The sequence below is a fragment of the Calonectris borealis genome, chromosome 1 (genome assembly GCF_964195595.1).
Source record: "Calonectris borealis chromosome 1, bCalBor7.hap1.2, whole genome shotgun sequence".
Classification (NCBI taxonomy): domain Eukaryota; kingdom Metazoa; phylum Chordata; class Aves; order Procellariiformes; family Procellariidae; genus Calonectris; species Calonectris borealis.
Window position 1 is genome coordinate 68,945,589 of NC_134312.1, and position 24,397 is coordinate 68,969,985.

The 24,397-nt window shown below is 49.2% G+C and overlaps 2 protein-coding genes across 2 annotated transcripts in view; one reads left to right on the forward strand and one right to left on the reverse strand.

Moving 5' to 3' along the window:
* CACNA2D4 (calcium voltage-gated channel auxiliary subunit alpha2delta 4) overlaps positions 1-24,397 on the reverse strand; it is a 133,232-nt gene that overhangs the window by 31,220 nt on the left and 77,615 nt on the right. The window lies entirely within an intron of this gene.
* On the forward strand, positions 12,722-21,174 carry LRTM2 (leucine rich repeat transmembrane protein 2). The gene is made up of 3 exons (XM_075159418.1): positions 12,722-12,877; positions 16,595-17,185; positions 19,055-21,174. The coding sequence occupies exons 1-3, from the start codon at positions 12,811-12,813 to the stop codon at positions 19,507-19,509; spliced, it is 1,113 nt and encodes a 370-aa protein (XP_075015519.1). The 5' UTR covers positions 12,722-12,810; the 3' UTR covers positions 19,510-21,174.

Consider the following 24,397-nt stretch of genomic DNA (forward strand, 5'->3'; position numbering starts at 1 on the left):
GAGATCAGTGGGGCTGCCCCCCCAGGAACCGGCTTCCCCAGGGAGGAGAGTGGTGGTCAGGGGCAGCACCATCTGCACCGGCACGGCGGAGAAGTCCCAGTTGTGCGAGGCTGACGGGCAGCGATCTTCCCGATAAGGCAGAACGCAACCCTGCCGCAGAGGCTGCTGGTACTGGTTCCAGTCCAGTTTCAATGAGGGCAGCTGGGAGCAACTTCTCCCAGCTGTGAATGGCACCCGCATCTTTTGCTGCAGCACGGGCAGCTCAGGTGCAGCTTTGAGGCTAAACACTTGGTGCTGTGGTCACTGGGTACTGGGCAGCTCTCGGTGAGCCTTGGCTTTTGTCCCCTCCTCAGGGCTGCGGAGAGGGGCCAGCATGCAAGGTGCCATGCACCTGACCCGTGGTGGCTTTGCTGGGTATCATTTTGGTCTCAGCTGTCTTAGTAAGAACAATGTAAAATGGAGAAGTGAGGACCAAAACGGGATGGGTCCAGCATTCAGTAAACAGGCTTTAGGATGAAGAGCGTGTATATGTGTAAGTTTGTGTGTGCGCGTGTGTGTATGTACAATTTCACGCACAAAGCTCACATATATGACCACAGGACATGAAGTGAAGGATGCCATATCACAAGTAGAGCCGAAAATAAGTCTCAAGCTGCTTCCAGCATTCTCGCAGGCTAAGCCTGCAATTTCTGAACTTCTAGGCAGAAGGCACAGCACCAAGAGGGGGGGTGAAACACAGCACAGAGAAACTTTACAGCCTTTTCAGCCCTGCCTGGGAGGAAAGGGGGAGAATAAGGTCCCGAATGAGCTGATGTGAAGCTGCCTATGGATAGGGGTATATATGTGAGCGTTAGCGTGTGTGTATGTGTGTGTGCATATATACACATATACATATATACACATGCACAGACACGTGCACACACACACCCCACTCATGGCATTCTGCCCCCCTTCTCCTGCTGCCTGCCCAGTTTATTACTGCCAGTGCATCCAATGCTAATTAAGAGAGACGTGCAAAATCGGAGGATGTTTGGAGCTGTCGCTCCAACCAAGTCATGACCGAGCCGGGCCCCAGGCCTGCCATGTGGACCATCAGGTAGCCTGAATGTGCCACGTCCAGCGCATCCCCGATGGCAACGGTAGTGAGCAGGGTACAGCCCTGCTCTGCTGCCAGTGCCTGATCTGCCACCCAAGGATGGAGGGAGAAATGAAGATCTCATTTGAGGAAGGAATGGACCAGCTGCTATTGCAGGGTTTAAAGAAGGAAACCCTTAAAAGACAGGGGGACCCTTAAAGGCATACAGGGACTCGTCACAAAGCAGGGGACATTTCTAGCAGTGAGGAGGAGGGGGTGCCTTTCCAGAATTGCAGACCATTTTTCTTCTGAGAGCTTCGTTGCTCGGGTCTGTTGTGGGGCGGGGGGTGGATCTTCCTCTAACTGCTGTGGGCAAACAACATTTGCAAGGGAATTATTCCACATGAGTGAAAGGCTTGCGGGAGTTGTCTCCCTGTCACACATCAGTGCAGTCTCTGTTAGTGTCTCTTGCCCACTTGGAGGAATTATGGTAAATCCTGAGCAAAGGGGCTGTTTGCAAAGAGAAAGGGGGGAAGCACTCTTACGTAATTTTTATACCAGATCACAGCTTCACCCTTGCCACACGCTAGCAAGGTGCACTCCCAGCTCAGATATCGTCATGAGCTACTCCAGCTTCCTGCCCTTCCTCTGGCTTTTCTAAGCCTCATGCAGAAAGGATTTTCCAGGCTCTTCAGCACTACAGAAGCCTGACAAAGGCAGACCTGCATCTCGGTGTGGCAGGGAGGGCCAGGAGCAGCACAGGGCCATCTGTGAGGATACCTGGACAGGACATGCAGGGAGCGGCAGAGGCCAGAGCTGCGTGTGGAACAGGACAGGGACAGGCTCAAGCTTGTGGGAGAGCATTTCTGGGCAGCTCTTTGGTGATTCTTCAGCACTTGCCTGTTGATGATTCCAAAGAAAGACCAAGCAGTTTCCTTCACTTGCCATGTTTGGTTACAAGCAGCTGCTTACACCGCTTGACGTCTGTCCCAGCCCTGGGTGGTTCAAGCCGTAATTCAAATGAGCATACTGGGACGCTCCTGCCAGCTGGGTAATGCGCCAGAGTGCTACACCATGATACACGCTCCAGTTCTCAGTGGGAAGGAGCTGGAGTTGAAGTCCTGGGCTGTTTCTGTCCCTACTGCATGGAAATACCGTGTAACACATACCTTATTCCTGCCGTGGCTTTACCAAAATGCTGGCTCACAAAAATGCTTTGTGTGGCTGAGGGCATCCTAATAGCAAGAATAATTTTTTTTTCTATAAACCAGTTCAATTCCAGGTTGGAGAGATGGAAGAAAAAGTTGCTTCACCTTCAAGGGGTGGGATTATGTGAAATACAGTTTTATTCACATTGCAAAAACAAGCAGTTGAAAGTTAGGAAATGTCGGGATTCAGGGCAGCGTGCCAGCTGCACTGGGCTGCAGTCCTGACTGGTAGGATCACACGCTGTATTTTCATAAGCTGCCTCATTCAGGGCACCAGCTACACAGTGCTCAGAGAGTGAAGCAGGGGGCTATTATTTTTTTTTGGTACTGCAAAGTGTGTGCTTGTTTTATTTGTTTACTGCCTGCCATCCAAGCCCTGCAGGCAATACATCATTATTCATCGTCTTGTGGTGTTCTGAAGATATTCGCTGCTACAGTTGCCTCGTAGCTGATGATAGAGAATTTATGCTCCTGATGAGGCAAAAGAGAGTAGTTATTTTCCTTGCTTTTGAAGGGAAAAGAGATTTCCCCTTTAGCCACATGGGGAAGGAGCAGCAGGTGCAGGACCAGAGCTTGGGGCCTCTTGGCTCTTGCTGCCACTGAGTCCTCGAGAGCATACCAGTTTACTGGCTAAGCTGCCAGCATTTTGGAAAACAGCTGTGAGTGCTCAGCAGTTCTGCAAAATGGCCCCTAGGGTCTCGTGTTGGGCACCCGCAAAATTAGGAATGTACAGACTGTGGCCACCTGCCAAAACTGCAGTTTAATATTTAATGCTGACCATATAAAAAAAGCCTTATTTATTACAACATCCTCATTGTTAGCTTGAGTATCATGTGTCCTTTGCACTGAGTACGGGACGGGGTCCTGTGAAAAAAAGAAATAGTACTTGCTTGGATAAGCAAAGGCTGTGTTGTAATGCGTACATGCAAGTGGCTGAATTAAGGTTGTGCAGGTATCAACTCACATTTAAGTGCTTGGCTTTGCAAGCCAAATGGTATATTTTATCATATGGCAATTTTTTTTAAAAATGAAAATGACACTTTCTTGATTTTTTTTTTATGAATGGAAAAACAAGAGACTTTCCATTATTTATACGCTGCAACGCCTCACACCCATCACAGGAAGGACTGAGACCTAAATTTACAGCAGGGCCATACAAGTCTGAACTTCACAACAGATTGCAAGCAAAGGCTGTTACTTTGAAGGCAGGCTCTGCTACCACGCTCCTCCTCACTCCAAGGAGGCTGGGAAGCTGAGAAGTTTCCTTCCCCATGGACCATGCCCTCACATGAGGAATAAAAAAGTAGGACCACATCCTGAGCCTGGAGAGGAGCTGTTAGAGGCAACTTGACTTAGCACTCATCACTTGGGCTCTCTTCCGCTCCTGGTGAGGGTCTCTGCTGCCAGTGCTCCCCAAAGCAGGGCGTGCTGCTGCTGCGATTTTGCTGCGAGGTGCCTTGTGTGGGGGCAGGGGAACTGAAGGTGGCCCTGCTCTCCACACTACTTGCATTTAGTGATTTTGATGGGATGTTAACATTGTCATGCCTGTATCTCTTCTGTGGCTGCAAACCCTCCAGAAAACTAAAGTCGTATCAGATTTGAAGACCTTCCCCAGCCTCAGCAAGCTCTGCAGCACGGGGCTGTGATGTGTGTGCTATCCCAGATGCATCCAAGGATCCTGGCTGGAGCTCTGGGTTGTGAAAGCTGTCATGACATCTTGTTGAGCTATGGGCAATGTTCCCATCTTCTAAAGAGTGTATGTGAGCCCCAGAGATCCGCAGGCACCCCCTGGAGCTGCAGGCAGCAGCCTGGACCCCATGCAGTTTGTGTGGACTTTGCGGGGATGCCCCTCTTGAATGCTCTGGGAAGACGATGGGGGGCAATGGGGAGGGGAAAGAAAAGCTCCAGGCTTTCTCTAACAGGCAGCACTGCTGACCTCGTGCCACAGTGGCAACCAAGTGAAACAGATCTATTCAACTGACTAAGGCAGAAAAAGGTCTCCTTCAGAGTCCAGCATAAATACTGAATAAATAATTGTTCGTGTGCGAACAATAAGAGCCAGCCTTTCCTTGGGAGGTCTGCCAGGAGTTGTGTGCATGCCGGGTCACCGATCCTGGAGCAGAGAGGATTTTTACTGCTGGCATCTTGTGCTCTGCCCCACTGCTGCACATGCATGGATGATCCCTGTCCCTGTGAACACGCCTGGAGCACCGGGTTGTGAAGTCAGACAGTAGTGAAGTTCTTCCCTCGTCTCACCGTGCTTTCTACCTCCTCTTCATTCTCCTTCTCCAACTGCCCAAGTGGCAAGCCACTACCCTCGCAGCCGGTGGTCTGACTCTGAGAGGCTGGCAGCTGGGGAAGGGAAGCCAGGGTGCTGGGTGAGGAAGAGGGGGAGGGACTCTCTCACTCAGCAGCTTAGGTGGCAGCAGGTCTCCATCATGTTGGCTTGTCCACCAGAAGCAAAAGCAACAAGAATCAAGCAGTAGGAAGGCTAGTGAGCTAGGGGTCCTGGCGTATTTCAGAATACAGACTATTAAAAAAGGCAAAACCAGTCCCTGGGCTAATGCAGAAATGAATGGTGGCAAATAAGCAGGTGTGGGACACTGTGTGCATGGGATCACCCAGGCTTGCAGAAGCTCACCTGATTCTAGGAATGAGGACGCACAAGGAGAAAGGCTTATGGCTGAAGTGCCTTGGCCCCTATAAGATATAACAGGGGTTTCTTGGTATTGATTTGGAAGCCCCTTGATTTGGCAGTCTGGCTGTACTGTTTGATAGACATCTGGCCTAGCACTCTAGGGACAGAACTGTGAACTGAGAGCTTATATTGACAAAACCCCTTATATTTCCCTATCTTGCTGCTAAATTGATGCCCCTCCATCTACTACTCTGTGCATGTAAATGTATCTCTCATCTCAGACAGGTTGGCACCTTCCCTTTTACGGATCTGCTGCATCCTTTGCCCCTAATAAGAGACCCAGGGAAGGTACTGGGTCATCTCAAGATTTCTGAGCCGTCAGAGAATCCTTCACAAATGTGGACCCATACTCACCTTCCTTCTTGAACACCACCCAAATAAAAACAAGAACAAGATTACTTTGGGATCCTGAACACTATCCAACTAAAAAGTGTGGAAAATACCTGTGTGTGGGGTGGGGAGGGGGATGAGGACCACAGAACCAGGATTCTCCCACCAAACTGCCTTCTCTGCCTGGAGCCTCTCCCTGGGGCATGCCACCCACCCACACCCCTGGGACAGGCTTGGCAGGAAGGGGTAGCAGCATTTTAAATGCCAGCAAGCTGGAGGCTGCTCATGGGTGCAAAGGAGGAGCTGGGAGCAGAAGGGTGCCTCCCTCAGACCTGCTGGGCCGGGAGCGGCTGCAGCCCTTCTGTCAAGGGGCTGAGTCCAAGGATTAAGAGCCTGAGCTACTACTGACCATGGGATAAACCCCTGCAGGAAATTAAAGTTGTAGAGAAGGCTCTTCACTCCACAGCTGAGAGAAAGAGAAAAACTGGGATCTGGATTAGAATTGGCAGGGCTGGTGACAAGCCACCACCCACAGCCAACTGTTCCCGGCTGGATCAGAAAATGTTATCTCAGTCTTCATGTAGAAACCCCCTCCACATCTCACTTAGTTACCAATTTTTGCCAACAGTGTGAGAAGAACAAAAACATCACTCTGTGGCAAGAAAAAGAGGAGGAAACTGGGTAGCCAGCTCACGTGTCCCTCCTCTGAGCCCCTCTCCCACTCCCTCACCCGCTTCCCTTCTCAGCTGCCTCCGTTTTGCATGGAGGAAACATGCACGTGGTCTATCGTGTTCAATAATACTCGGAGAAGATGCTGGCACACACATGGCTGGATTTCTTCCTGTCAGCTGCCCCCTCAGCTCTTCTCCTGCTGCTGCTCTGGGCCTCCTCCATATGCTGCACTCATGCTGCGCTGGGACTTTCCTGTCACTCCCGTGTTGGATATCCCGGTCTCCCCACCTGCTTCCACAGCTTCCCAAGGAATCCCACTTCTCCACAGCAATCTGGGTCTTTCCCATCAGCTCTACCCACCCTGGCTCCCCTTCGGATGCTTTGTGCTTTCTCAGAGGGTTCAATGGGGCCTGATGCCCTTGGTATTTCCAGCCCCTCCGGCATCTCCCAGTCTTATTATTGTGCGTTGGTCAAGGAGGCTCCGGATGCAAATAATGTTTCCTGGTTAAGGTACGGGACGAGGAATCAAGAAAACTGGCTTCTCTCCTGATTTTGCCACAGGTCTATCTTGAAACTTTGGGAAAGCCTGGCCAAAACTCCTTTATTCTGTGTAACTTTGATAAGCCCTACAAATCATCTCTGCAGGACAGGAGAGCATTTACAAGCCCAAGTGATCCAGTGCGAGCACTGCACTTGGCAGCTTTGAAAATCCTGAGTGGGGAACTGATGTGGGCTCATGATGAGGTATCAAGAGCTGGGCAGCTGAAATTTCAGCCAGCCAAACTCAGCAGCCATTTTCACCTCTCTCATAGAATCATAGAATCATTAAAGTTGGACAAGACCTTTAAGATCATCGAGTCCAACCATCAACCCAATACCACCATACCCACTACACCATGTCCCTAAGCGCCTCATCTACACGTCTTTTAAATACTTCCAGGGATGGTGACCCAACCACTTCCCTGGGCAGCCTGTTCCAAGGCCTGACCACTCTTTCAGTAAAGAAATTTCTCCTAATGTCCAGTCTAAACCTCCCCTGGCGCAACTTGAGGCCATTTCCTCTCGTCCTATCTCCAGTTACCTGGCAGAAGAGACCAACACCCACCTCTCTACAACCTCCTTTCAGGTAGTTGTAGAGCACGATGAGGTCTCCCCTCAGCCTCCTCATCTCCAGACTAAACAATGCCAGTTCCCTCAGCCACTCCTCATAAGACTTGTGATCCAGGCCCTTCACCAGCTTCGTTGCCCTTCTCTGGACATGCTCCAACACCTCCATGTCCTTCTTGTAGTGAGGGGCCCAAAACTGAACACATAGTGTACCTCTCATAGTTTACCTCTCATAGTTTACCTCTTACATACTCTCATAGTTTACCTCTCCATAAAATGGGGATAAAGTTGATTTTTCTTGGAGGGGCTTGGGGAGGTAACATTTTTTAACACCAATCACATTTGCATTTCAGAGGTGCTTACACATTGTCATTCCAAAGATCAGAAGCTTTTTGACCTCTTCACATCCCAGAGAATAGGGTTTTATTCACACCAAGCCAGGAATGTGGCAGAGTCCCTTACAATACTGAGTGGGTTTTGCACGCTTTCTACTCACTTTACTGCTTTCTGCATGAGGTGTTTTGCTTTGCTGTGATCGATCACTGCAAGTCAGATGGCGCCATTTCTTTTGGCTGGGTTTCTAGTGTGAATTTAAAATGTGCTTTCCATTGATTGTGACAGCACAACACTAATGAATCCTGAACACATGTGTTAATAAATCGGCAAGTGCTGGCAATGAAGCCCCCAGCTATTTAGCTTAGAAGCTCACTGGGGCAGTGACACACACAGTATGTTTCAAAGTGGTGCTGAGCCTGGCTGCTACCTCTGGGTGCTTTTGCAGTCCAAATAAACAACAAATGAGGAACTGCTACTGAGACAAGGTGTCCTCTTGTGGTCAATAATTTGCTCGACTGACCTAGGTGCACAAGAATGGGCATCATCTCCATGCCATCCAACCCACTTGTGGTACTGTCAGGAGCACGATTCCCCACTAGGACTCATCAGCCAGGTTATTCCATGAACTTCCAGTTGCTGTAACCAGACCCAAGGCTGCCGCGCCTCCCTGCCCTCTGTGTACCAACTCTTCTCCCCCAAGGGCTGATAAAGAAACAAACAGAACAACATGCTTTAATCGCTGCACTCTGGGGTACCACCGTCCTCCTACATTATGGGTGATAGTAATAAACAGGAATCCTAAAAGCAACAAGGAAAGGGGAGGAAAAAAAGGTAATCTCCTTAAAGTGTCCTCCCTCACCCTGCTGCTTTTCTGATGAAGGCTAAAGCAATTCAGCATTGGAAAGGGGAAAGGGACTTTGCATCACTTGTCAAGGAGAGTGTGGGGGAGGGATAGATGTCTGCGTGTACTTCCTGATAATTTATTGCTGGCATCTGTTGCAGCCTCTGTTACCTACCCTTTTGTAATATAGGTCACCCACATGCCCTGCCAATGCTCGTAAGCCAGGCTGTTAACGGAGTCTGATCCCTGAGCCATGATCCAAGGGTTAGTGCAAAGGACTAGGAAAGATAATCAGAGACAGAGGCTTCTGGGCTCTGTTTCTGACTGCGACTCATCCTAGTGACACAGTCACCTGTCTCTCTAGCCTCAGTGTCCCCAACTGGAAAATGGGATAACTTTATCCACCTACCTAGAGCAGAGGCGCTACTTGCTGTGACCTCAGCCATACTTCTGGGGGTCATTAAATACAAAATAACACCACCACCACTTACAACCACGGTAAGAGCCATTCGTAGAGCAGACAGAAAGCTTTGGATAGAAAGTGTCAAAGAATTGGGAAGTGTTACTAAAACAGTATGTGGATGCAGCAAACTGAAACCCTCCTCACCCTCACAGTGTGCTCCTTGGGACCCGACTTACGAAAGCTAAGGCTTTAGAGTGATACTGCAAACATCACTGGTGCCTGGGCAGGGAGAAGGGAAGCACAAGACAGTAGCAGTGCCTGCTGTAGCTTTTATGCCCTGGCAAATGCTGCAGAGTCATTACAATCTCCTTAGCATCCCCCCCAGCAGTCAAGTTCCCTGTTCAAGCTAATTAGGGGAATCCTCATTAGAGAGTCCTCTAGAGTCTGACAGCAGGCCAAATGTCCAAGCGGCACTTCAGCTCGGTGTATTTTTGGCCACTGGAGCCCATGGGCCAGAAATGGATGACTTCATTCTGTTGCTTTGAGCTGAAACTAAAAAAGTTGTCTTACTGTCCTATATCAAACGGCAAAAAGAAAAGGTCATCACTGCCCCACAGGCTACTCTGTTAATTTCTTCAGAATCTGGAAAAGAGATAGAACTCCAAGCATGTGGAAGAAAGCTCTGGACACCATGTCCCATGGATCACAGGGCATTTGGCTGATGTTGCTCCAGGGAGAAGGAACCATCTAGTAAGCCTGGAAGAAAGACTAATGCCTGGTTTGTGGAGCCCTTGGGTGACTTCAGAGCATTCAGAGCTCCAGCAATGCTATTCAGCCTTGAGCCCCCAAACCCAGGCAATGCCACGCTAGTTCAGAACGGATAGCACAGAGCCTCTCCTCTTGGCCTGGGGGTGTATGGAGGGTACTCCTAGGTCTGGCAGAGTCCTTGCTGCTGGAAAAGTCCCTGGTTGTCAGGCTGAAAGCAGCCAGACAGATTTGGTGGTGCTCAGGAGAGCCTTGAGGTGTGGGCAGGTGCCGGTTGCCCCAGGACTACGGGGTTCCCAGTACTGCATCGGCAGCGAGCGCAGCTGGCCTGGCGCTCTGCAGGGTAGAAGGCATCTCTTGGGCCACTGTAAACTAGCTAATTAAGTCAGAATTCAAGACAAATCAGAGAAAACCTTTACAAAAGAAACTCTCAAAAATCCTCTCTGCCTCCTTACTCTCTCCTGGATGCAGAATATTAAGCACTAAGGGTCTAACGTGCTTATGGGCAATAGATGCGTGGGAGAAACTGGGTTTTTCTGGATCCTTGAAATTAAAATTTTTCCATAAACATACTGCTTCAAGGTATAAATGCAGAAGCTCATTGGCCCTTTCACATCAGCAGTCAGGAACCTCTACCTATTCCACATCTACTGCTCTGCCACCTGAGCATATGTTACGCTTGGAGAAGCAGGCAGTTTTGTGCAAGACGTGCATGTTGATAAATATAGGGAAGAGTCCCCAGTACATGTATCATGTACACGCCCAACTCTGAGCACACATTTGTAAATGTAAGCCAGATTGGTGACTATATCTGCATATGTACATGAAGATAGCTGCTTTTAAGTCTTAGAAATGTGTGTATGAGTGCACAAAGGGTGGCTGCTATTTATGTGACACGCTTTTAAAATAATCTTGGGTTTATCAAGGCACCTCCACCTTTGTGCGTGTTGCAGCGCAGGAGACAGCATTAAAGCCTGAACAGGTGTTAATGACTATGCACTGTAATAAATTCTAAACATAGGGAAAAGGCTTATTTATACACGGCTGCTCCTCCCACCCTGCAGCCGTGCTTGAGCCTTGGTGCTGCCTGAGAGGAAGAGGCGCCCGTGAGGTACCAGAAACCAGTGCAAGAGCTGGACTTGCCCTGCCAGAGCAGAAGGAGCTAGGGGTAGAAACCCTGACCCTGTCACCGTCCTCACGCCCGGGTATGCCAGTCCTGCTCCAGCCCCCCAGTCGCCTGGGGACGGTGTGGCTGAATTGCACAGAGCAGCAAGCGGGGTGGGGGGTACATCAGCCCGTGGCCTGAGCAGAGGCCCGGGCTGCAGGGAGACCGCAGAGGGAAGCCATGTCACAAAGCACCCAAGGAAGCTGTTTTTTGTTTTTTTTTTTTAAAGCTTAGCCCCCCGATTGGAGCTGAGCCAGCTGATACAGATGGGGTGTTACAAAACAGAGCCAAAAGGCAAGAGCGCAAGGAACAGAGCTATCTATAACCCTGACAAAGTTAGATGGAGTGAAGGTGGGGAAGAGGGAAAGAGAGAGCGTGGCAGGCAGCCCCTGATGCTGAGAGCAAGGACGCGATCGTTCGGCAACGGGATTTAGAGCTGATTGACTCCCGCTATCCAGCAGGCAGATAAGGCTCTGTGGCTGTCAGCTTAACTCTGCCGTTTATTCCTGTGCTGTAGGGAGTTAAATAGAGCACACGGAAAGCCTGCTGCCGGGGAGTGAAAGTCAAGGAGGGAGAGGGAAGGAAGAGGCTGTAATTGGGCAGTGCCCGGGGACTCGGGTGGAAGTGGCTGCAGGCAGAGCCCCTCCAGGTAAGTGCTTGCGGCTTTTCATCCTCCTTGTTGATACCGATAGCCAGGGACAGGAGACTTCAGGGGTGGCATTTAGGACGGAGACATTGATATGGGGAAGCCTGAAAGTCTCCTTCTCAGTGAGGGCAAGCGCAAGCACCGAATGGGGACAGCTTATTTGTTGCGGCTTCTCCTTCAGCGGGGTCTGCAGGGAAGGGGCTACAGCTCGGTTTGGGGAGTGGGGGGGCTGCACCGGGTGAAGGTTGCATTGGTTTCGGTGCCGTGAGAGTTATTTGTCTATTTATTTGGTGCATTGGCATTTGGGCAAATGATCTAAATAGCCTTGCAAAATGTACTAGTCCAGGCACTGAACCTGCTTATCTTTCTCACCGAGATGTTAATTTAAATATTTCCTGGTGGTTACACTTCTGTATAAAATCAGTCAGTCACGGGAGCCTGGGGGAGGGGGAGCAGCTGGCACGTGTGTGGGGAGAGTGTCCCAGTGGGAGTGCAGCGCCCAGCTAAAATAAGGGCTGTGGATGTTGTCAGAGCCCCTCAGAGAGGAGGGAGGATGGTTTATTTCTGTACCCTGGTTGAAATGTGTCCATCTAACTGCTGCTGTGACTGTGGGCGGCACGTCAGAGAGCAAGCAGGGGGACAGGAGGGTCTGTAGTGTTTCCTCTTTTTCTGCTTGCCTGTATCCAAAAGGGAAGCGGGAAGGAAGGAGGAACCTGTTGTCAGTCACTTATTGTCAGGGGAGAGTTTATGGTCTTTGGGTTTCTAATTAGACTGAGCATTTTTCCTTCTTCTAATTAAGATGTAATTCCTCTCTTTTCAACACACCCACTCAGTCTCCCCCGCCCCAGGCCCTCCCTTCTCCTCCGAGGCTTGCTCGCTTTTCAGATCCTGCAGTTGCTGCAGTGTGCAATCCCCAAGCTGAAGCTGTGCTCTGCTCAGCCCTGCTCTAGGCACCACATCCATTTTACCTTAAAACAGAAGGGAAATGCTGGTGGGGAATACAGGGAGGGGGGGAGAAGCGGCTTGGCAGCCGCTGGTGTCCAGACCTCGGTGAGCCTGAGCCGTGCGTCAGGGAGAGGATGCACAGGTGGTACCAGCCTGTGTGGCGGCGAGAGGGAATGAGCTGGAGTCTGCTGCTCTGGCAGGGTCACCTCAGCGATTCATCAGGTTAACCTTGAGCACGAGGCTAATGTAGCTACCGTAGCAGGCTATTCAAGCACAGGCTTGTCTCTTCGGCACTTAGATGAATCAGGCCTCATTTCTGCACTGCGAGGTTCAAAGTGAATTAACATTGCACCTTCATCATGCTGCGCCTCCTGAAACATCCTCCACCTCTCCTCCAAAACGGAGCTGATGCCTCAAAGACAAAACTCTAGCTGGGGAGGGGAAAGGACAACACTGAGCCCAGCCCTGCGTCCTGCGCCCAGGGAACTGAATCCCACCCGCTCTGCTCTGCTCTCCCTCTCCAGGACCTGGCAGGCAGGCCACAAGGTCATTCCTCCTCCTTTTGGGGCTGTGTGCCAGGCTGGCTGGTGGATGTGAAGACACGCTGGAGAAGACAACAATGCTGCCTACAACTGCTGGCCACCGGTGGAGGAGCAGGTTCCTCATGAGGTGGCAAGAGGCTTGTCGTAAGTAATGCCTACTCAGGTACTAAGTACGATGATCCTGTTTGTCAAGGGAGTGGAAAGAAAATAGGTCACATCAGGGTTAAGAATAGGGGAGAGGGACAGCTAAGAATGGAGATGTTTGAACTAATTCCTGATTCTTTTAGAGGCCAGGCTAGCTGGGAGGGAGAGCGAGACTCTAAAGTTGAAGATGGGCTTAAAGTGGGACAGCAAGTGATGATTGCTTCTGAATTCCAGTGGGCCTGGCAGGTGAGAAACAGCAAGACAGATACCACCACACAAAGATCCACTCCAAACATTTCTCAGATTGGCATCCTGTAAGATGCAGACTCCTCTCTGTGGTAGGGGTTTATACGTAGGCTGCTGAGCAAGGCTCCTAGCTTTTCGTGGCAGAAGAAGTCGTGACAGATTTTAGGATGTGAATGCAGAATTCTCCTACTGGGCACTGCCATATGTAGTGAAAATCAAGGAGTAAATAAAGAGGATCTCTTTTAAATTAAATTGTAAAAGTTTGGCCTTTGCATCTTCCCAGTGGACTGGGGCATCTGCTACAGTATCCCTAAGTGCAGAGTAGAGACTGCTAGGGTGATGTGGGGCTTCAGCACTTCAGAGAAGCATCTGGGGACCACAGCAGAGGAAAAGGAACACTTGGAGAGTGTCCATCACTACTGCATGCCCAGGCAGCCGAGTGGGTTGTGGTTTCCCTTGCTCCTGTCCTCCTGATCAAATGTGGGGGTACCACTGTAAGAGGCTGGGGGAATGATCTCCTTCTCCAGAAAACAGGCATCTTTGTAATCCATCCTCACAGACTAGAATGCTGTATAAATTATTTACAACAAATGCTAGTGAGTCTTGACTTAATCTGATATGCCTGGATCAGCTTTCTGCCACCTACTAGAGTAACCAAACACCCCACAAAGTAACTTCATCTTCCCCTAGCACAAAACCATATACTAGTCATCCTTCCGCGGCAGCTTCCTTCTGGAAGACAGTTTCAAGATCATTCTATTGCTTCCCTGCCTCTATTCCCCATAAGGCTGCATCCTAACCAACGCGATGAATTCCTTGGTCTCAGCTCACATCCTAGTGGATGCATCCCTTGCAGGGACTGAAAATAAAATCAGACCTTCTGTCTATGATTTTAGTAAAATATTTCCAAGAGCATAAAGCAATATATGGGTAACAACAAGACATTTTTGGCATATCCTACATGGCTGCAGAAACTTGGCGTAAATCCAGTTCCTGAACATAACCACAGCCAGCTGCCTGAGACTTTGTTCCTACCAGCCACTGCCAGCATACATACTGGTGGAACCCCACAGCTGCCCAGTCAGGGCTGGTGGCAGGTAGGTATTTTGACAGATAAGCCCTGAACAGAATGCCACCTGTATAGCATTACACACAGTCTGCTCTTGCCTTTCTTGGTGTACAAAGCAGCTGTTATCTCATCATCACAGCTGTCAATCTATTATTAATGCTGTACTTTTGTTAAGCATCCAGGAAAAGACGGGGTCACTTGAGTGACTCACGGCTCTCTCCCTTCCCCACTCTAGCTCTCATTCTCTTAATTTTCTCCCTACGACAAGAGCGCGATGTATTCTGAATAGAATTAAATATCAGCCAGCCAGTACCTGTACTGCACCAGTCCACAGGCTATGATCTGCTTTCATGGCAATCTCTGCTGTTGACCCCAACTTTTGCATGACAAGAAAGCACAGACTTTCCTAGGGTAAAGATCTCTCTTGTATTTCACCATAAGGATACATAATTATCATTAAAAGAGCACACAGATCGGCATGGCCTGGGCTGATGTGCACCTGAGATCTCAACTGTATGGCAGAAAAAAATTCTTGAAGGAATTGTGAAAGATGGATGAAATAAAAAAGAGCAGAGACTTTCTCTCTGAACACTTATCCCGTGGCCCTTAATAAAGTCATATAGCTTAGGACCCAAGCTGTGGAGTCTCCTTAGGTTACCAGTCCAAAAATCTGCCAATTCTCACAAGGATCGCTGGGAACACAAAAAGACCTGACACAGGATGACAGGATTTGAGTATGAAGGCAGCATCACTGACAGAAACCAAGTCAATATGAAAACATGGGCTATGGGGCAGACTAAACCCTAGAGAGTGTGCTGCGAGGGAAGAGAGGAAGAGCATGGCTGACTGCAGAGCTGTTCCAGAGAGCTTCTCCATAGCATGGATCTCCACTGGCTCCCGCTCCTATGACAGTCCTTTCACAATTCCCTTGGGCTTAAGAAACAAAACACCTGCTTGTTGTTCTTCGGAAAAAAACAGGACAGAAGAATCTGGTTTCCAGTTCAGGAAAGAATGGCAACACAATAAAGGCATCCACTTTAGCTACCATTCATTCACCCCTAAAAAGACTCTACCAACTTCAAGTGACTGCCTTCTCTGAAGAAAAGTGAGAAATGGAGAGGACAGGGCATGACGTAGAGATAAATCTGCTTCAGTTTTAGTCAAATGCTCAAGCTTGTCAACTTGCAAAACAGCGAGGGAGCTGAATTTGCTTCCCACATTGAAGAAATTATTCTCAATTCCACAAAAGGAATTAAGATGAAGGATGCAAATGTTTTACATAGTCTGCTTAAACATAACTCCTACTCCTTTAATTGACAGGAGGTACAAAGCTTGCTTTCCTCTTCCTGATGCTTCTTTGTCACAGAAACGAGAGTTTTAAAAGCCACTGGCTCCCAGGGAGGGTTGGCAACTAGTGCCCTGACACCACTCACAGGATCTGGACCCATGTCTGGAATGATGATCCACGACAGCTCTAAAAATGCTGATTTGTGGATTGTCCAACCTTATCTTTGAGACACTGCAGGAGAAATGGGGCATGTGTTAACCCTTTTCCTAACACCCCTTTCTTCAACTACCAACCTGCAATTTTTTCCTCATCTCCATTGCTATGGGCAATTTTGGTCAGAGGAGATGCTTGTGGGGCTATTGCTGCGGGATTCAGAAACTATTTTGAGAGCAATGGCAAGTACCAGGTGTCCAGTGGTTTAGGGTCTCCTTGCTGCTTTTTAATAGCTTTCTTTTGTAATGTATTCTAATTCATTAAAAAGTCTCTTGCCACAAGACCTACACAACACACTGTGGATATGGAGAGCAAATGATACCCTGATTCAAAGCCTAACTTAGACCTGAGTCTGTCTGATCTATCACAAAGATTAGGATTCAAACTGCAGGAGCACAACCAAGATGTAGGTTGTTTTGTTTTCATTTTTCTTAAAAAGTTTTCATTAACATGTCTATTTCTGAAAAAAACAGAGCTTCTTAAATACATACCAGTTCCTTCTCTCTCAACGCTGACTGTTTAGAAAGAACTGTCCTTTATCAGAGGTGACACGTCCCACCGCTCTCTGCTCCATTCTCCTCTGACAGGTTCCAGTGCTCTAGTATCTGGCAGCAAAGTCCTCTGGGATGCACTGTTCTTACTTCCTTGTGAAACTGGAAGGATATTTACTTGCTTGCTCATGAAAAAAAGGCTAACAGGAACGTCATGCTGCCAGGGAGCAGGCCAGCAGTACAGGGATGTATCTGTGAGGAAGCTCATTACACTGCAGGGCGTTGTGGCGAAGAGTCCCGCTGTGAGGGTCATGTTGTAGCCGTAGCTGTGCTCAAGGTGGCGATGGGTGAGGATGGGAAAGCACTGCTCTAATACATGCACTTTCTCTCCCCTGCTTTTCACCTACCAGTGCTTGGCTGTTGGCTGTCGCTATGTGCTGCTGAGTCCTTCTTTGCTTGTCCTTCATCCTGCAAGTGTAACAGTGGCAACCTGGAAGTGGACTGTAGCGGCTTGGGCCTCTCTTCCATCCCCTCAGACATCCCCACAAACACCAGGACCTTCCTCTTTCTCAACAACAAACTCAGCATCCTGCCAGGAGCAGTGTTTTCCAACCTCTCTGCCTTACAGAGGCTGGATCTATCCAACAACTTCTTGGACCAGCTCCCTCAGAACATCTTCAATGACCTGGGGAACCTCACGGAGCTCCAGCTGAGGAACAACAGCATCCGGGCCTTGGACAAGGACCTGCTACAACACACGGCCCTGCTGCGCCAGCTGGATCTCTCCATCAACGGCCTGGCCCAGATACCCTCGGGCATCTTTGATGACCTGCCTGCTCTCCGCTCCCTCTCTCTCAGGTCCAACCGTCTGCAGAGCCTGGACAGGGTGACCTTCGAACCGCTAACCAGCCTTCAGCAACTCCAAGTTGGGGATAACCCCTGGGAATGCGACTGCAACCTCCGAGACTTCAAGCACTGGATGGAGTGGTTCTCCTACCGAGGTAGGTGCTCGCGCAGTGGGAGCCAAGTGCGGAAGCACTGGTTTTCCACGGAAAGGCAGACAAAGACAGGCAGGGAAGAAGCACGGCCAAATACGTCTAGCAGGTCAGGCTGACCCAAATGCTAGATTTTAGCCAAGGAGCATGAGGACCATGCTACAATGCTAAGAAACAGTTTAGTGCCACTGCACCTTCATATAGCAATCTGCCAGGCTGAGAAGTCCTCTGTAGCCCCAGATCTCCTATTTCATTATTTTGTTTCTAATCTGAAAGATCACTTTTTTTTTTTGAGAGGAAAGAACTTTCCTCAAATAGCATCAAAATTTTAGGATTATGAGTATCCTCACCCTTTCTGCATAAAGACAAGAAATGCTTTTCATGCTTGAAAACAACCATCCCGTTCTCTTCCTTAAGCCAAGAGAAGTAAAAGAGAAATTTGGCTGTAAAGCATCAGGTTTGCTTTCAGCAAAAGAACCACAGGAAACAGTGCCACGTAGGAAAACACTAATATTGGCAAACCCAAACTAAAGCTCAAATTAACAAGCCAGGCCCCAAGTCAGACTGCCTACAAAACCATCATTTCAAAACAAGCAGCTTTTGACAAGTTTGTATTTCCAGCTTTTCCTTGAAATACGGAAGGCTGGAAAGGTACGTAACACTTAGCATGAACGCCGACGGGATGATATGTTTTCAGGAGCTGCGACTCAAAGAAAGATGGCACACTTTACAGGAATGACGACTGAAGGCCTGACCTTCTGTCGCTGGAGCCAACGAGTAGGAAAGGGTCTCAAATCATGCAGATAGCAACAGTCAGCTGTCACATCCCTGCTGATCACAGCCATGCTGCAAAAAGATTATCTACGCCTATGGCTACACTGCAGTCTGAAATACGCATTTGTGTGAGCAGAATCAAACAAGCATCTGAGTGCCACTTCCCTCTTTTTTCTTTTTTTTGTTTTTTTTTTTTTCCTTTCTTGACTGTCATATCACAGAGTTGATGGAAAGCACACGGAGTTAATTTTGCCTTTTTTTCCCCTTCCAAGAAATTGTCCAAACTCGCTCAAGCATTTGTGTCAACATCTGTCACTATTTTCACAGAGGGGTGGTGGATTAGTTGTTAGAAGATGGGACTGTGTGTCTCTTGTCACTATGAGAAGATACAGCCTGGTCCTATCTTTTTGCTTTAATTTCTCCTTTTCTAAAATCGTTCTACTGACACTTACATAACTCACTAAACAGTATGAGGCTGACTTATTAGACGGTTTCAGGGGGCTTTCATGTCTTGGCCTGAAAGATGTCTGTGCAGATATCATGCACCATGAGCTCTACTGTCAAATCCAACCTAGGCAGAAGCACCCCAGCCAGCTGCCATGGTTGAAGCTGTTCCAGCTGTGGAGGGCTAAGGCATGCAAAATGTCTCCAAGTTAGGCAAAACAATAATTTTAAAGGATATCACATGTGCTTCTGCCCGGTGCATGGAGGTGCACTCCCTCCCTCCACCTTTGACGTGCACCGTGGATCTGGCAGGACACGGGGGTCTGCAGCACCTCCAGACTTCAGTGTCTCTCCTGAAGTCTAGAAACATCCTGCACTAGATCATGGCTGCCTTTTGGGGACGGGAGAAGCTCTCTGAATACTCTCTCTACTCAGCAATGCATTCACGCATGAGGGACTGGATTGTATAGCCCCACTGCCATAATAAAGCAATTCCCCACTTGATAACCATAATGCTGCTATGCTTGACTTCTGTAGGGCAAATCCTTAGCAGGTGTGAACGGAGTCATAGGAACTTACCCCACCTGAGGACCTAGCTCTGCTGTCACTGTTTCGGAATGAAGCCATGGTTCACTCCTATTATCTCTGTTGGGACAGGTGGGAAAATTGACCAGCTGGCATGTACCCTGCCCAAGGAGCTGAAAGGGAAGGATATGCGAATGGTGCCCATGGAGATGTTTAACTACTGCTCCCAGTTGGATGATGAGAACAGCTCTACAGTGCTGGACAATACTGGCCCACCCTGCACTAAAGGAAGCCCAACTCCTTCCAAATCTAAATCGGGCCCAGAAACAGAAGTGGAGCCCAGTGTGGGATGCCCTCAAAAACAGCGATATAGGCCTGTGAGCGTGCGCCGGGCTATTGGCACTGTGATCATCGCAGGGGTGGTTTGCGGCATTGTTTGCATCATGATGGTGGTGGCAGCTGCTTATGGTTGCATCTATGCATCCCTTATGGCCAAGTACCACCGGGAGCTGAAGAAGAGGCAGCCACTCATGGGTGACACAGAAGGTGAACATGAAGAGCAAAAACAAATCTCTTCTGTGGCATGAAACTCTTCTAGGAAGGAAGGGACAGCAATGAACAAAGGTACCTGAGAGCAGTGAAGCATGGGGTCCTCCCAAAATACATCTTCCCAGACAGACAGACAGACAGACTGTGCTCTTGCTCCACTCACCCAAGTAGTGCAACATGCTTCTGGGGGGTCAGGGCACCTGGCTCAATTTCTGTTCCTCTGCCCCAGGCCCATTTTGTGCCCTTTCACCCTTGGGCCCTCCCAGACAAATAAAGTAGAGTCAGACCTCGAGTGCTTGCTGTGCCTCATGCCCTTACACAGAGTTTCCCTCGCATGCCTGCTGTGGAGGCAGCTGGCACCTTCTGGGAACCTGTGCCATCCTCTCAGCTTCAGTCCTGAGTCGTCCTGTATCCTGTGAAGAGCTCTCTGCAAACAGGGAGGGCAGCTCTGTGAAAGCTTGTGTGAGGAGCAGGACACAAGAAGTGCCCATGCCTCGCTGTTAGGGTCACTGCTGTTGTGTGACAGTAAGTTGCTGCCCACCCTACAAGTCAGTGCTGTTGAGAGCACATCAGGAGGGAGGGAAGGTCCCTAGGGGATGACAACAGTCAGGGGGAGATTTCCCTTCTCACTTTTAAAGGTGGAAAGATAGCTGTATCACTCTAACATGCTCCCAGGGAGCACAGCGTCCCTCTTTTTGCTCCTGGCCAAGTCCAAATCTGCGAGCTGACACACACACATCATTTGTTATAGGTGCACAGATACAGAGCCGTCCTCCTGTACACACATATGCTTACTGACTCATTCTGATCCCAACACACACACAGTCAGCCCCAACTCCAGGCATCCAGGTACCCCACCTGTGCATGCAGAGCCACATGTGCCCATGCTGATCTGCCCTCTGCATGCAGCCATGAATACATTCAGCCACTTTACCTTACTCTCATCATAACAGTGCATAGCACCTTCTGCTTCAGACAAAATACATGCACCCTGCCACTGAGGAGCTAACAAAAACATCTCAGCCATAGTGCAGAGCCAGTGGAAATGGGCAGGAGAGAACGGAGAGAGGCAAAGTTATTAAGGTTACAGCATGAATCTGTGGATATGAGTACGCAGCGTGAAAAAAAATAAGGTGTGTTCTTGTTACCTAGTTTATGTTTTCCATGATAAATAAAGAGGGTAAGGATATGAAGCCTCCATTTGGAAATGTTTGACTGGCAGAACAGAAGTGAGTCATCAGGAAAGACTAGAGGAGGAGGTGGCTTACCAGCCTCGGCAGTGTAACCCATGCTGAGGAATAGTGTGAGCCTAGGGGAAGGTGGCGGGAAAAGAAGACACACAGCCCAAGAGCTGGCATGGCTGGCAAAGGGGCAAGCACAGTGTACGGAGTAGGGTTATGCGACTGAAAAGAGGGGGCACAATTCTGGAGGGTCTTGAGGTGAAGGCTGAAACCTGAACCACAGCGTGGCACCTGAACCACAGGTGGGAGAGCCCAGGAAGGGGCCAACACTGTACACAGCACAGCCCATATACGCTCCCCTCACCATCACTGCTGTGTTCACTGCCATCCAGAGCTGCACATGAGTGTGCCCACACACACAACGGCACACACTGCCACTGTCACACTGGGTGACTTCCCCCAACCAGATTTTAAAGCCCTCAGACTGCAGTGCCTCCTATTAGTCTTAGCTCTTTCCGACCTGACAGGAAAAAAAAAAAGTGAGAGGGGAAAAAAAATGAAAGGAACTCGACACAAGGACTCATTTTGTATCACTGAAAGTGGGATAAAATGCTGTCTCCAGGGGAGAGCACACATTGCCATGGTAACCTGCTCTAACCCGTCACAGTGGGTATTCCTGGGCGAGGAAGATGACACCGGAGGTCGTGCATCTGCAGTGCCTGTGGATGGTGCGATCCCTGCCATCAGGAAACAAGCTGGCAGCCAGCCCAGCTTTGCAGGGTGTTTCGCTAGCAACCTGTGTTCAGAGCCCAGCACGCACTGCAGGTGGACCCTGCCAGGGCACGTCACCTCTTGCCCCTGCTCCAGCTGGATCCTGATGCCTTCGGACGTCTCACAGCCCTCCTGCTCGCTGCTGCTGGATCCCTGTGGAAGCGACGCATGCTGGGTCCTCACCCCCTTCTGGTCCCAGACAGGTGGTTGTACTGACCCATGGGCACACAATGCCAAGTCTTTAATCAAAGCCTGGAGTGGCAAAATCCCTCCTGGCCTACCCAGGGCCACCAGAGGCAAAGAGACAGGATGCTCTGGACTGTTTTAGCATGACTTCCCTTTGACACAGGGATGCATGGGACAGAGGAGGATGTTCTTCACGAAGCAGAGGACCAGGCTGCCCTGGAAGAAGGAGCGGGAGAAGCAGTCCACCCGCAAGTGTGCGCACACATTGCACCCCCACTCCCAGCACACTGCTTGTGGGGAAGAGGAGGAGGAGGAGAGGGGCTGGCAAGATGTGAGGAGGAAGGACTCTTCCCCCATGCACTGTATAGCCACTCCAACCATCCCATCTGCTGCAACCGTAGCCCGCTCCGACGGGCAGAACTGGTGCACTGCAGACTCTGTATGCGTGTTACTTCTGCTCCACATTCCCAGCAAGCCAGGACTAGACTGCCTGCTGGATCCAAACCTCTCCCCAACCTCCCTCTCAGGGGAACTTCTCCCTTTACCATACTGGACTCCGCAATCATACTTGAAATGGGACTTGAGTCAGAGCGGTATATTTATAGATCTATATTTTACTTGCATCAAATAATGGTGAAATATTGCACAAAACAAATGGGATCTCTATTATGTGTGTGCTTGTATGTGTGTGCGTGTGTGTGTGTGAGCGAGCAAGAGAGTGAGAGATTGTTTTTAAGGGGCTAGACTAGAGGTAAAATGAATGGGAGGGAGGCAAGGGACAATGCAAGGGTTGGGGGGGTGAAATCCTCCTTTCCCTGCACATTCCCTATGCTCTCCTCCTGCCCTGACCAATTTTTCTTTGTTGCTAATAATATTTTCTATATCTTGTGTTGTGGGGCTGATGATGACCTTGCCCATCCTTTCCTTTTTGTTTTCATTTATAAGGCAGAAAGTCTGGATTCATCTCAACCCTAGACAAGGGACTGCTATGTTTAGAAACCCACCCAGGAAAGGAGAAGACAGGAAAGGGGAGAAAAGAGAGTTGCTGAGAAACATGAAGGCTGGCTGCCATGGGGAGTCCCACTGGAAAGCAAATACTGTGCTTGGAAGGACAAGGACCTGTCCTCTTTCATGCAGCGCGGAGTCACAGCGTTCACTGGGAAATGCCTTCTTTATACCACTGTTTGCAAACAGGCTTTTACTCTGTTCCTTAGCACACCTGGAAAACAGGCTGCCCTAGTGTGACTGAGCCGCTGCACTGTCCACAGGCACGCAAGGGAACATAGTACCCAGCGTGGTCAGAAACAAAGCTCTCCTGTGGGATGCTGGATACAGAACGAGACCCAGTGCTCCTTGTGTGCCCAGGCAATGGGTTCCTCTGGTGTGTGGGGACAGGGGCTCCTGTTCTCCCTGCAGGCATGGCTAGGCATGGGGGGGATCCCCCTGAACGCACCCTTTGCTGCAGGCAGGTGTACCAATGCCACACGCAGGTGCCTGCCCTCAGGAAACGGTCTTCTGGGGCAGGCAGGTCCGATATGTGCCAGGGCAAGGTAGGGGCTGGCAGGGCCACCAGAAACACCCCTTCTGCTCCCGCCGCTCCCCTTCCCCACACACCCACCTGTGGTACAGACAGGCACATTTCTTGCAGGGAACAGATGGCACTTGTAATTTCTTTTTCTTTTTGTTACTGTTTGAGGGAGAGCTACAGGATTTTCTAAAATGATTGAATGGAGGTTTCTTTGGCATGAGACAGAAAATTTTTAAAGGTATATTATATTTCTGGCTTGTTGTTACAGAAGAATAATAAAGAATGTATTTTCCTATGCTCCTTCGTGTTTAAATGAGATCTCTGATAGTAACCTTCCCTCTCTCCCCTACCCCCAGCAAAAGCAAATACTGCAGGGATACAGCCAGCCAAACGAAAAAGCCCCTGAATTCCCACGTATGTGTATGTCTGTACACAGTGTTTGAACTTGGAATGAACATGCACATATATACACACACATACACTATACCAGTGTAAGGCCTAGGCAAGCATGTACCTGTAGTTGGAGTGAGGCTGTAGGACTAAATATACAGTCAGTCAAGGTGAGACCCTAGATCTAGAAACACACACACACACACACAGAGTGCTCCAGGGACACAGCCAGACAAGGGCGATTGTGTAACGAGGATAAGATACTGTGGCAATCAGCTCATTACATAAAAGTAGAAAGGGCCAAATTAATCCCTAGTGTAAGAATGCAGAAGCCATTGGAGTTATATTCAGGTCAAATTTGATTCCAAAAGCTTTTTTTTTTTTTTTTTAATTAGAGCATAATGTTCAATAAAACTTACAGTAACAAATAGTGAGCTACGGGTTCCTACATCTCCAGATTCCTGACCCTCCCGAGCAAGGTTATTTTGAAATGAATGGAAATTGCTACCTAATCCTACTGCACCCCCAACTACACAAGCTGTCACCCCTAGAGCTAAAAGAGTCTCTCCACCAGCTGTTCACTGGCTAGGTCTGACACACACAGCTAAGAAGTTTAAATTCCCCACTTCTCCACTTTCAGTGCTAAGCATATGCAATTCATCAAATACTCTTCCTGTGAGAAAAAGCTCATCCTGATGCGTGCGGAACCACAAAGGATGTTAAACCCCGCCACAAGCAAACCCTTGTGCCACTGTACTCAGACTGTTATAGTCAGCCACCCTGTTATACTCAATCTGATCTTCAGAGAGAAACTGGGACCAGAACCCAGATACTCTTAATCCAATAACAGCTGAGGCATCTGTTCTGCTG